The 12,560-nt window shown below is 50.2% G+C and overlaps 1 protein-coding gene and 1 long non-coding RNA gene across 13 annotated transcripts in view; one reads left to right on the forward strand and one right to left on the reverse strand.

Moving 5' to 3' along the window:
* Positions 1-6,626, forward strand: part of LOC104680547 (disks large-associated protein 4) — a 73,677-nt gene extending 67,051 nt beyond the window's left edge. For all 12 annotated transcript variants that reach the window (XM_030914587.1, XM_030914583.1, XM_030914586.1 and 9 more), the window contains 3 exons: positions 3,043-3,134; positions 4,352-4,507; positions 5,311-6,626. In XM_030914587.1, the coding sequence (XP_030770447.1) occupies positions 3,043-3,134; positions 4,352-4,507; positions 5,311-5,529 (467 nt within the window). In that variant the 3' untranslated portion in view covers positions 5,530-6,626. The remainder of the gene's footprint in view (positions 1-3,042; positions 3,135-4,351; positions 4,508-5,310) is intronic.
* Positions 1-12,560, reverse strand: part of LOC115892757 — a 75,463-nt gene that overhangs the window by 18,437 nt on the left and 44,466 nt on the right. The window lies entirely within an intron of this gene.

The following is a 12,560-nucleotide window of genomic DNA, read 5'->3' on the forward strand; positions in this document are numbered from 1 at the left end:
AATTTAAAAAGTTAATATGTGCATTATAGGAAACTGAGAAACACAAGAAGAACAAAGTCATCCACAATCACAGCTGTTTACAGTTTGACATGTTGTTCTAGGTGATCCATGATTTCTCACCTAGAAGATGATCCCTCTGATTTTTCCCATCTCTCTGTCCCCTTTTAGAACTCTGATAGATGCATGTTCTTTCTCTTCCATGTCTCTGAATCTCTTTTTAGTAGTTTGTCTTTTTAAATACTTAGTCCCTACTTCTGTTTGTAAAAAGATAAGGTACCCAGGTACAGTCTTACATAATAATTTTTTAGGAAAGACTCCCTTTTATTCCCACACTTTAAGCCAGGCACAGGTCTCCACTGTCTACCCTGGGGGGCTCATTTTATTCCCCCCAGCTTAACTATTTGTTTAAAATAAATGTTTTGTTCTGTTCATGGGGCAGCTGAAGCACTTTGTACCTGGAGCCTTTCAGCCCTCCTCTCCCTGTAGGGCTCTGCTACTCAGGACAAGTCCTCAGCAGGGTTGAACCTCTGTGTGACCTCCAGTGTGGCCTTATTTCTGTGATGGCCTGATTTTCCTCCTGCTCTAGTTCCAGAGCCCCTGTTTTATCTCCTTCCATTGTCTTACTGTCTCTGCTTTGAATTATTTTACATATTCATGGATAAATGTTACCATTTTCATCTATTCCCTGGCAGCAATTTCTGGTAAGTATTCATGTGCCATTTGCTGTTCCTGTAATATCTTTAACTCCTGTGTCAGTTCCCTTTTAATTAGTAATTTCTTAATGAGGCGAATTCTTCCTTGATGAGCTCTTGTAAGTAGATCATTGTGAGATGGGGGCCAGGACTGTGTCCCAGGCCAGCAGGAATCATATGTGGGAATAGGGTGGGAATGGGTGCCTGGGAGAGTTCTATCAGGCTTTTCTTCTCCACAGGCAACTACAGGGCTGCTCACAATGCAGGGCCTCCCCAACCCTGTCATTCTCCTTGTTGCTGGCTAGGTTCAGGAAAGCTCTTGCTGCAGTCCACACTCTTTGTTTTTTATTTTTGAGACAGGGTCTTGCTCTGTCATCCAGGCTGGAGGAATGCAGTGGTACCATCATAGCTCACTGCAGCCTTGAAACCCTGGGTTCAAGCAATCATAGAGACAGGGTTTCACTTTGTTGCCCAGGCTGTCTTGAACTCCTGGGCTCAAGTGATCCTCCCGCCTCAAGCCTCCTAAAGTACTAGGATTATAGGTGTGAGCCACCATGCCCAAGCCTCCTTTTTTAATTTCAAGTAAGTAATTTTAATTTCAAATAAAATTGGGTGTCCTACTTTTTGATTTTTGAGATGGATTCTTACTCTGCCACCCAAGCTGGAGTGTAGTGGGCGTGATCTTGGCTTGCTGCAACCTCCGCCTCCCAGGTTCAGATTCTCCTGTCTCGGCCTCCTGACTAGCTGGGATTACAGGCATGGGCCACCACACCCACCAATTTTTGTATTTTTAGTAGAGACAGGGTTTTACCATGTTGGCCAGGCTGGTCTCGAACCCCTGATCTTGTGATCCACCCACCTCAGCCTCCCTCTTGTTTACTTTGTTTGCTTTTCAGTGATTTCTAAGGGGGTTGGGGATGGGTAGCATTGTCTTTATGCCAGCACCTTTTTTGTGTGTGGTGGGGGGTGGGGGCAAGGTCTCACTTTGTCACTCAGGCTGGAGTACAATGCTGTCATCACAGCTCACTGCAGCCTCAACCTACCTGGTTCCAGTGATCCTCCCAAGTAGCTGGGGCTACAGGCACATGCTACCATGTCTGGCTAATTTTTGTATTTTCTGTAGAGATGGGCTTTTACCATGTGGCCTAGGCCTCAAAGTACCCAGCTGTGCCAGTACTTTATGATTTTTTGAGGCAGGGGGCCTCACTCTGTCACCCAGGCTGGAGTACAGTGGCATGGTCCAAGCTCACCACAGCCTCTGCCTCCCAGGTGGCTGGGACCACAGATGCGCCCCAGCGCGCCCAGCTAATTTTTTCTATTTTTGTTGGGGACCTCCTGCCTCCCTAAGTACTGGGATTACAGGTATGAGCCACTATGCCTGGCTGATGCCAGCACTTTAAAACTGGAAGTCACAATACAAGATCAACCTTGTATTCCTGGGTTAAATACTTCTCAATTAGGATGTTTATTTTTTACAATTCTTCTGATAGATCCTATTTGTTTATACTTTAAGACTCCTACATTTATGTTAGTGAAAGTGGTCCATTCTTGGCATGTCCTATCTGCTGTCAGAGTTCCTAAAACAAGTTGCATCATTTTCCATGTTTATTTAATCTCTGGAACAGAATATAAAAAAAAGGGATTTCCTGTTCCTTGAAAGTTTTTAATACCTCAGCTGTAAAACTTAGACCTAGTTCCTTTTCTGAGAAGAGTTCTGCTTCAGTTTCTTAAAAATACTTGAGTCTAATCAAATTTTTTATTTTTTAATTTTTTATTTTTTTTAAAGACTGAGTCTCGCTGTCACCCAGGCTGGAGTGCAGTGGCACGATCTCGGCTCACTGTAACCTCCGCCCCCTGGGTTCAAATGATTCTCCTGCCTCAGCCTCCTGAGTAGCTGGGATTACAGGCACCTGCCATTATGCCTGGCTAATTTTTGTGTATTCGTAGAGATGGGGTTCCATCATGCTGCCCAGGCTGGTCTTTAACTCCCGACCTCAGGTGATCCGCCTCAGTCTCCCAAAGTGCTGGGATTACAAGCGTGAGCCACTGAACCCGGCCTCTATTTCTTCTTAAGACCTTCTTATGTTTTTCTGGAAAATGTTTTACATTTATACTCAGTTTTCATATTTGTTGCCATAAAATATCCTCAGGAAATGGGATGGGGTTCACTTTATATTGTTTGTGTTTTTCTCAATGAGAATGGACTAATGTGTAGGTAAAATGAACACCACCACCATCATGAAATAATGAGTTCTACCTTAAGGGAGTGCAGGGGGAGATCAAAAGCATGATGCCGTCCCTACAAACGCTGTGCTGTGCTAAATCAGTCTTCCCACCCTCTGCTTCTCAGTCTTAGGAAAAGTCCTCAGTGCGGTGGGCAGTGCCCAGCTACTGATGTCCCAGAAATTCCAGCAGTTCCGGGGCCTCTGTGAGCAAAACTTGGTGAGTGTGATTCTTCTTCCTCCACAGCAGGGCTTCCAGCCTTTGGCTGCCCACTACACTCCGCCAGCCCCGCGAAGCCTGTGTGCCCTCCTCTGTAACACAAATAGTGCGGCTTCCTCGGGGTTGGAAGGACAGTGGCAATGTGTGTCAGTGTCTAGCACAAGAAAGGGGGCGAGAGCGGCCCTATCGGATCTCTTCTACCTTTCCATGTTGAAACAGCCACACGGATGATAGTCAATTAGCACTGGTTTATTTATCTAAAATATATTCTGTATCGGCCAGTCGTGGGGCTCACGCCTATAATCCCAGCACTTGGGAGGCTGAGGCAGGCAGATCACCTGAGGTCAGGAGTTCAAGAGCAGCCTGACCAACATGGAGAAACCCCATCTCTACTAAAATACAAAATTAGCCGGGCATGGTGGTACATGCCTATAATCCCAGCTACTCGGGAGGCTGAGGCAGAAGAATCGCTTGAACCCGGGAGGCGGAGGTTGTGGTGAGCTGAGATTGTGCCATTGCACTCCAACCTGGGCAACAAGAGTGAAACTCCGTCTCAAAAATTGTATCTATATACACATATATATGTATATTTTTTCTGTATCTAAGAAGACATTCAAGGTAAAAACTAAAGAAATACCACTGCTGGGATTGGTGGCTTGGCTTTCTCCCTCCCTCTTACCTGTTAGGAGGGCTGGCCCTGCTGGGGTCAAAAGCAGAGTCCTGAGCTGTTCTGCCTGTGGGAATCTGTGTGCTCCCAGCGGGACGCAGTGGAGAGTGTTTGTCTCCAAGACCTACAGAGACCTGGGGGTTGCATTGTCATGGAACAGAGTGACACTAGGGAGACAACACGGATTCTGTGATCTTCCTCACCTGGGAGTGAATGGGGCAATCGGTGTTACACCATGGCCAAAAACTTGTATTTCTTCCCTGCAAAACAACTGTCTGCCTGGCATACATTAGGGACAGGAGTGCTTTCCTCACCACAGCCCTACAGGCTGTCCCCAAGGATCTGCACCACTAAGGCTGGTGCTGACCAGAACTGGATTAGATTGATTCATACAGATACTGACCCGGACACTAGGCCTCAAGAGCCCCCTCGGGTGCTGGTGGGGCCAGAGGAAACATGCTTCAGCAGGGCGCGGTGGGGGAGACGGGGTTCGGGGGAGCAGGACAAGTCTCTGCTGAGCCCGCCCCACTGATCCCCATCTGGCCCACAGAACCCTGATGCCAACCCACGCCCTACAGCCCAGGACCTGGCAGGGTTCTGGGACCTGCTACAGCTGTCCATCGAGGACATCAGCATGAAGTTCGATGAACTCTACCACCTCAAGGCCAACAGCTGGCAGCTCGTGGAGACCCCCGAGAAGAGGAAGGTGAGCATGGAGCAGTGCGGAGGGGAAGTCCAGGGACAAATTCCTGGTCGGCAATAACGCTGCCCACATCGGTCAGTGCTGCTTGGCTCCCTTCTCCGTGTGTCGTCTTTGAGCTGGGGGCTCACGTCCATCACCGCTTGGGGTTCATGCTTGGCACTTGTCTAGCATGCTGCTTGCTCCGTATAGTTGAGGCTGCCCCTGAAGCATGTGTCCTGCCCTGCATGTCCAGAAAAGGGGGTCCTGGGAGAGGCACGCCCACAGCCTCAATCACGTTATAACAGGAGGCAGCAAAATGGTCCCTTCTCCTGGGGCCCTGCTGCCAGGAGTCCTGGGGTCTGGAGCCAGTTCTGTGACCTCGTGGTAGCCAGCCTCTTCCCTGAGGCCTCCTTCTGCAAACCAGCAGAACCAGTGACCCCTATTGAACCATGGCCCTGTCTACTCCCCTAGAATAGCCTGTAAAATGGGACCCGAAGCCCTAAATTTAAGTCTGTGACTGTCCTCGGGCTAGCTCCTGCCTGAGTCTCAAGCTCTTGGTGGTTCAACATGAGGGTGGACGTGGGGATCTGCCCATCCTGCTGCTTGAGCACCTTCGGAGTCTAGGCTTGCTTTCCGTTCCTGTGCCTTGTGCTCTTCCCACTGTCATCGCTTCTCGTGGCTTCCTGATTCCAAGTGTGTGTTGCTTGTGCCCGATGCGGGGAAGCTGGGGTGGAGACTCCAGCTGCCAGCATATGGTGGGGGTAGCGCCACACAAAACGTGGCACCTTTATTTTATTTTTGTTCCCTCCTCACTGTCTTCACTAAAGGAAGAGAAGAAACCACCCCCTCCGGTCCCGAAGAAGCCAGCCAAATCCAAGCCGGCAGTGAGCCGTGACAAGGCCTCAGACGCCAGCGACAAGCAGCGCCAGGAGGCCCGCAAAAGACTCCTGGCGGCGAAGCGGGCAGCTTCCGTGCGGCAGAACTCAGCCACCGAGAGCGCGGACAGCATCGAGATTTATGTCCCGGAGGCCCAGACCAGGCTCTGAGACCGTGCAGGAGGAAAGAAATGATTTTAAATCATTAAAACCACAAAAACTAAGTGTGAATGGAACAGAGTTTTCTCAGCCTTTGCTATGGTTATTCTGTCTAGAGACCCTGAGCCAACTTTCAAATTGACGCATACAAGGGCTCACATTTGGCTTTTTTGGGTCCCTCCCAGCTTTAGGTTATGAAAATTTTACTCACAAAAAAAATCAACAAAAATCACGAAACTAGAAAACTTTTTTTTCCTCTTGCTGGCCGTGGTGGACTAGATAGATGGACGTCGGCAACTCCCGGCTCAGCCTCCAGACTGCGGTCTTTTTACTCCTTCTATCTGATGAGAACTCACACTAGCTTGTTTACAAGATGACGACAGTCCAAGGGCAGCCTTGGGCACCTGCCATGTTCCCTCCTCCTTTCCCCGGCTACCCCCCGCTCTGACCTTGGATTTTCATTCTTAGGTTTTTCTCTTTTCCCTTCAGAGCTCACACAGTGGTCACCATTGTGGCAAGCAGCTTTCTGGGTCTCAGCCCTCTCTGCGGTTTGAGGGCCCAGAGGACAGAGAGATGGACACGCGTCCCCTCCCTCCCCCGCCAAGTGCTCACACACAACCTCACACGCACACACACACGCAGATGGAGGCGCCTCACTGGGAGGTGCCCTGCCAGCCCTGGGCAGTGTCAGGCAGGACTCACCACTGAGCAGATGAGGGAGGTTTTAGTCTTGGAGGGGGAAATGAGACGAAGCCACAGTTACCACACTCCAGACTCCCGCCTTTTTATTCTCTCCAGCCCCTTCTTCCTTCAGCAAAATCTAGGACTCAGAGTGGCTTCCAAGGGGCTGTCTGTCCTCAGCCGCGCCTGTGTCTGGTGCCCGAGGGGCGGGCGGCGGTGTCTGTATGTATGTGTACATATGCACATAGACCTTAGAGTGTATATTTAACAAACGCCCATCTGCTCACCCATGCCCACCCAGCGCCGCCGCCGCTGGCTCTCGGGGCACCTGGCAGGAGGCGGGTGTGTGAATAGCATATATTTTTACATGTACTATATCTAGGTGTGTGTACAAGTGTGTGTAAAAATACATACCTTGTGTGTAAGCAGCCCTCTTTTATTTTTGGTCTCCACCCCCTCCCCCCTACTCCCAAGGGCCCATCTGCCCAGCCTCTGAGTTTTCTATTTTTTTTTTTTTTTTTTTACCCCAATTATCCTTCTCTCTCTCCTGCCCCCAATCCCACTCCCAGGGTGTCACGAGCCCTGAGCTGCAATGGCCTGGGCCTGCAGGGCGGGGTGGGGGAGGGCAGGGGCTCAGCCCCGAAGCCAGCTCAGTACCCGAGGGGCTGCTCTACGCTGTGTATGCGCCTCTCTGGCATCCGAGACATCCTCTTGGCTGGCGCTTGCTGCAGGGGGGACTCCCCCAGGTGAACCAAGGGCCTGCTCCAGGGCCCTTTTCCAGCTTGGCCGCCGTCTGTGACCTTGGGCAAGTCACTTGACCTCTGTGTGCCTCAACTTCCTCCTCTGTAAAACGGGGTCAGTCCCTGCCCCTCCCTACCTCACAGGCATGTTGTGAGAATAAATGAGGTAACGTGTACCAAGGGCTTGTGGCATTATTGCAGGGGGATGAACAGAGTGGGCCCAGGAAACTGAGCCAGACCCCTCCCAAAAGGCAGCTCTGTGGAGACAGCCTGATGCGAGTGCCAGCCAGGATGCCAGCTGTCACATGCCAGCTCTGTGATCTGGGGCAGGAAGATGTGGCTGACAGTACCCTCTCCCGAAAATGAGTGTGCACTTACCAGCTTCCTGTTTGAAATAAACGCTTGAAAGATGCTATCACAGGAGCGAGGATAGGCTGATAAAGACCACCCTAGGCCGGGCGCGGTGGCTCAAGCCTGTAATCCCAGCACTTTGGGAGGCCGAGACGGGCGGATCACGAAGTCAGGAGATCGAGACCATCCTGGCTAACACGGTGAAACCCCGTCTCTACTAAAAAATACAAAAAACTAGCCGGGTGAGGTGGCAGGCGCCTGTAGGAGGCTGAGGCAGGACGTAAACCTGGGAGGCGGAGCTTGCAGTGAGCTGAGATCCGGCCACTGCACTCCAGCCTGGGCGACAGAGTGAAGACTCTGTCTCAAAAAAAAAAAAAAAAAAAAAAAAAGACCACCCTAGAGGACGGTTTACACTCCCCACAGATCCACAGTCTGCACATTCTCCAGGGCGGGGTACTCGGTATCCCCCTGCCTTGCAGCTGCTTCCATTCTGTCGGGTGCAAGCCCTGAGTGCATCTCCAGAACACCTCTACAGGCCCAGTGCTGGGGCAGAGCTCACTCTGGTGAGGGAGACATACTGAACGTGACAGACAAAGTCAAGTCAATGACAGGTGGTGAAAAACAAGACAGAATGAGGCTGCAGGACTCCGCAGCGCAACCGCCAAACCCAGCCTGGGCAGGAGTGTTCTGGTAGAGACTGGAAGGATGAGTGGGTAGCCAGCTTTGGGGGAGTTTAGGGGAGGGAACAGCACGCAGTCCACACAGAAGCCGGAGGTGCCGAGCCCTGGTGGTAGGAACATGCCTTTTTTTTTTCTTTTTTTTTTTTTTTTTTTGGAGAGTCTTTGTCACCCAGGCTGGAGCACAGTGGCACGATCTTGGCTCACTGCAACCCCCGCCTCCTGGGTTTCCTGGGTTCAAGCAATTCTGCCTCAGCCTCCCGAGTAGCTGGGATTACAGGCGCCTGCCATCATGCCTGGCTAATTTTTGTATTTTTAGTAGAGATGGGGTTTCACCCTGTTGGCCAGGCTGGTCTTGAACTCCTGACCTCAGGATCGGCCCCCATCGGCCTCCCAAAGTGCTGGGATTACAGGTGTGAGCCACCGCACCCGGCCGGAACATGCCTTTTAGGAAGTTCTCTGGCCAAGCTCTGGAGTCACAGATTCCTGTCTCCTCCCTTGGCCCAACCCAGCCAAGAAGCTCGTGACCTCAGGCCCAGTGGATGCACAGTCCCTGCCTTCCCAGCAGCTTTGTTCAGGCTGCCCGGCCCTCCCCAGAGAGGTCCCTGGGAGCCCATCCCAATTATGGCCAGACCCCAATACACCTGTGAGTGGTGACGGAGCATCTGGTAACCACAGGTGGCTCCTTCCCAGACCTACCCCTACCCTGAGACCCAGCTGGGAGTGACTTGAAGGGTAAGTGAAGAGGTTTCCGGCTGCATCAGGCATTGAAGCAGAAGCTCAGGGGTGCAGCCAGCAGCCGGCTCTCCTGGATGGGCCATGGGGACTGGGGATGGACCCTAAGCCTTTCAGAGCCTGCTTCTCCTGTGGCAGGGGAAGGGACTTGAGGGTTAGATTAGGGTCTCAGGAGGGATCCTGCACTCTATTAAGCACAAGATGGGGTAGGGGTGTCTGATGTACAGAATCTGGACCCCCACGCCCAGCCTTCCTGGCACAGCAGTGGAGAAGATGCCCCCTCCATTGAACGAACAGTATAATAATGAACACATATCCGGCGGCCAGAGTCACCGATTACCGATATTTCGCTCATATGGGCATTATCCCTCTCGGATACATACACATCGTTTTCCCCGCGAGCCATCTGAGAGTCAGTGGCATACACTGATACTTCACTGCAAAACACATCACGCAACTCCCAGGCACAAGGACGTTCCTGCACAACCACACCACCATCACCACCCTCAAACTTAAGAAAGGAATGTTCCAGGGAGCCCCTCCTTTACCCAGGAGAGCACCCAGTGCACATATTAATACGGCCTAAAGCACAGTCCATACGCCAGGTGCCCTCACAACCTTGTCCCTTACACCTTTTCCCTTTTATCCATCCAGGATCCCATTAAGGATCAGTCACTGCTTTCAGTTACCATGTCTGTCTGTTTTTTTTTTTCTTTTTTTAGACAGGGTCTCACTCTGCCGCCCAGGCCGAAGTGCAATGAATGGTGTGATCATGGCTCACTGCAGCCTCAACCAACTGGGCTCAATCAATCCTTCTGCCTCAGCTTCCCAAGTAGCCGGGACCACAGGTACATGCCACCATGCCCAGCTAATTTTAAAATGTTTTGTAGAGATGGAGTCTCAGTTTGCTGCCCAGGCTGGTCTCAAACTCCTGGGCTCAAGTGATTCTCCCGCCTTGGCCTCCCAAAGTGCTAGGATCACAGGTGTGAGCCAACGTGCCAGGCCACCATGTCCTTCTAGTCCTTCTAGTCTCTTTACAAATCAAAATTTCCCTACTTTGTTGGTTTTGTTTTTCGAGATGTTGATGGTGTTTTATTTATTTATTTTTTTCATGGGTTTTTTTGGTTTATTTTGTTTGTTTTCTGACAGAGTCTCGCTGCGACACCCAGGCTGGAGTGTAGTGGCGTGATCTTGGCTCACAGCAACCTCTACCTCCTGGGTTCAAGTGATTATCCTGCCTCTGCCTCCCAAGTAGCTGGGATTACAGGCATGAGCCACCTCGCCTGGCTAATTTTTGTATTTTTAGTAGAGACGGGGTTTCACCATATTGGCCAGGCTGGTTTCAAACTCCTGACCTCACGTGCTCCGCCTGCCTCGGCCTACCAAAGTGCTGGGATTATAGGCATGAGCCACTGCGCCAGGCTGAAATGTTGGTGTTTTTGAAGTATCCAAGCACACTCTATAGAATGGTGCACCATCTGGGTTTATGTTTTCTCATGGCCAGATTCAGATTAAATAGTTTTCACAAAAATATGACTTAGATGATGTCCCATGTCCTTGTACCTTGTTCCATTAGGGACGCATTTGTCACTTCAGGGAAAGGCTGACGGCAACTTCCCAGAGACGCTGGGAATGAGTCCTCAGCTTCTGTGTTTCCAAAGCCTAGTCCTTGAGGAAACAGGGGACCAGGACAGGGACAGACAGGAAGCGCCCTCCTAAAGGCTGCAGGATATGACCACAGAGGTGGCAGAGGGGACAGGAGACTGTCAGCCACCTGTGGGTCCCTGAGAACCCTACACGGCCCAGGTTTCCCTTATAGAACCCCAAGCTCCCCAGGGTTGCATGTTTCCATAGTCAGCACAGAGAAGACTCAGCTAACACCGGGAACAGCACTGGGCGCCCAGACCTTATAGAGAGGACAGTAGGACAAAGCTACTGTCACCAGGAGCCTGATGGCCAAGTACCATGCTGAGCCTGCATGGCAAATGCTGTGGAGGACAGACCCACTGAGATGAGATTTCTAGCACCAGCAGTGGAATGGGCTTTACAACAGAAATTCTAACAGTCTCCTGCCCATCTGAATCTGTGGCTGATCTAAAAGCTGGTGTGGACTCTACTGCCGCCCCTGGCCCTACCATATGGTGGCCACGGGAATTTTTTTTTTTTTTTTTTTTTTTTTTTTTTGAGACAAAGAGTCTCGCTCTCTTGCCCAGGCCGGAGTGCAGTGGCGTGATCTTGGCCCACTGCAAGCTCCGCCTCCCGGGTTCATGCCATTCGCCTGCCTCAGTCTCCAGAGTAGCTGGGACTACAGGCACCCACCACCATGCCCGGCTAATTTTCTTTCTTTTTTTTTTTTTTTTTTTTGTATTTTTAGTAGAGACAGTGTTTCATCGTGTTAGCCAGGATGGTCTTGATCTCCTGACCTCTTGATCTGCCCACCTCAGCCTCCCCAAGTGCTGGGATTACAGGTGTGAGCCACCGCACCTGGCCAAGGGGAATTTTCAAAATGCTGACTGGCTGCATCACCCTCTGCTTAAAACCCCTAAACCCAGGCAGAGGTTGTAGTGAGCTGAGATCCCACCACTGCATTCCAGCCTGGGCAACAGAGTGAAACTAGGTCTCAAAAGAAAAGAACCATTTGGCAACCATCATATTGTAATAATGGAATCATCCATGGATGTTAAAAGTACTGGTGGCTGGGTGCGGTGGCTCATGCTTATAATCCCAGCACTTTGGGAGGCCAAGGTAGGTGGATCACCTGAGGTCAGGAGTTCAAGACCAGCCTGGCCAACATGGTGAAACCCCATCTCTACTAAAAGTACAAAAAGTAGCTGGGAGTGATGGAGTGCACCTGTAATCCCAGCTGCATGGGAGGCTGAGGGAGAAGGGTTGCACTGGGATCGCCAATGAACTGTACTCCAGCTGGGCGACAAAGCGAGACTCTTGTCTCAAAAAAAAAAAAAAAAAGTATTGGTTGAAATGTTTATGAGGAACAGAATATTCACAGTCCCAAAGGAGCACACCACAAATTACTTATTTTCCAATGTTCATGGATTGGAAGACTTAGTATTGGTAAGATGGCAACACTCCCCCAAATTAATCTACAGGTTTGACACAACCCTTATCAAAATCCCAGCTCCCTTTTCTGCAGAAATTGAGATGCTGACCCTAAAATTCATATGAAAATGTAAAATTTACTACAAAACTAATGTAATCAAGGCTGGTCACAGTGGCTCATGCCTATAATCCCAACACTTTTGGAGGCTGGGACAGGAGGGTCACTTGAGCCCAAGAGTTTCAGACCAGCTTAGGCAACACAGTGAGATTCCATCTGTATAAAAAATACAAAAATTAACCAGGTGTGGTAGCACGTGCCTATAATTCCAGCTCCTCAGGAGGCTGAGACAGAAGGATCACTTGAGCCCAGGAGGTTGAGACTGCAGTGAGCTGTGATCACACCACTGTAGTCCAGACTGGGTGACAGAGAAAGACCCTGTCTCAAAAAATAAATAATCAAGATTGTATAGTACACAATCTTGTGTACTACCGTTGGCATAAGGGTAGACATATATATCAATGAAACAGAATTAAGAGTCTAAAATAAACCCATACATTAATGGACAACTGACTTTAGACAATAGTGCCAGGGTATTCAATGGGGAAAGAAGTATCAACAAATGGTGCTAGTGTAACTGGATATCCAAATGCAAAAGAGAGGAAGCTGGACCCTTACCTTGCAACATATACCAAATTAACTCAATGTGGGTTAGAGACCTGAAAACTCCACCCTGGCTAACACAGTGAAACCCCGTCTCTACTAAAAATACAAAAAATTAGCTGGGTGTGGTGGCGGGCGCCT

The sequence above is a fragment of the Rhinopithecus roxellana genome, chromosome 13 (assembly GCF_007565055.1).
Source record: "Rhinopithecus roxellana isolate Shanxi Qingling chromosome 13, ASM756505v1, whole genome shotgun sequence".
In the NCBI taxonomy this organism is placed as follows: Eukaryota; Metazoa; Chordata; class Mammalia; order Primates; family Cercopithecidae; genus Rhinopithecus; species Rhinopithecus roxellana.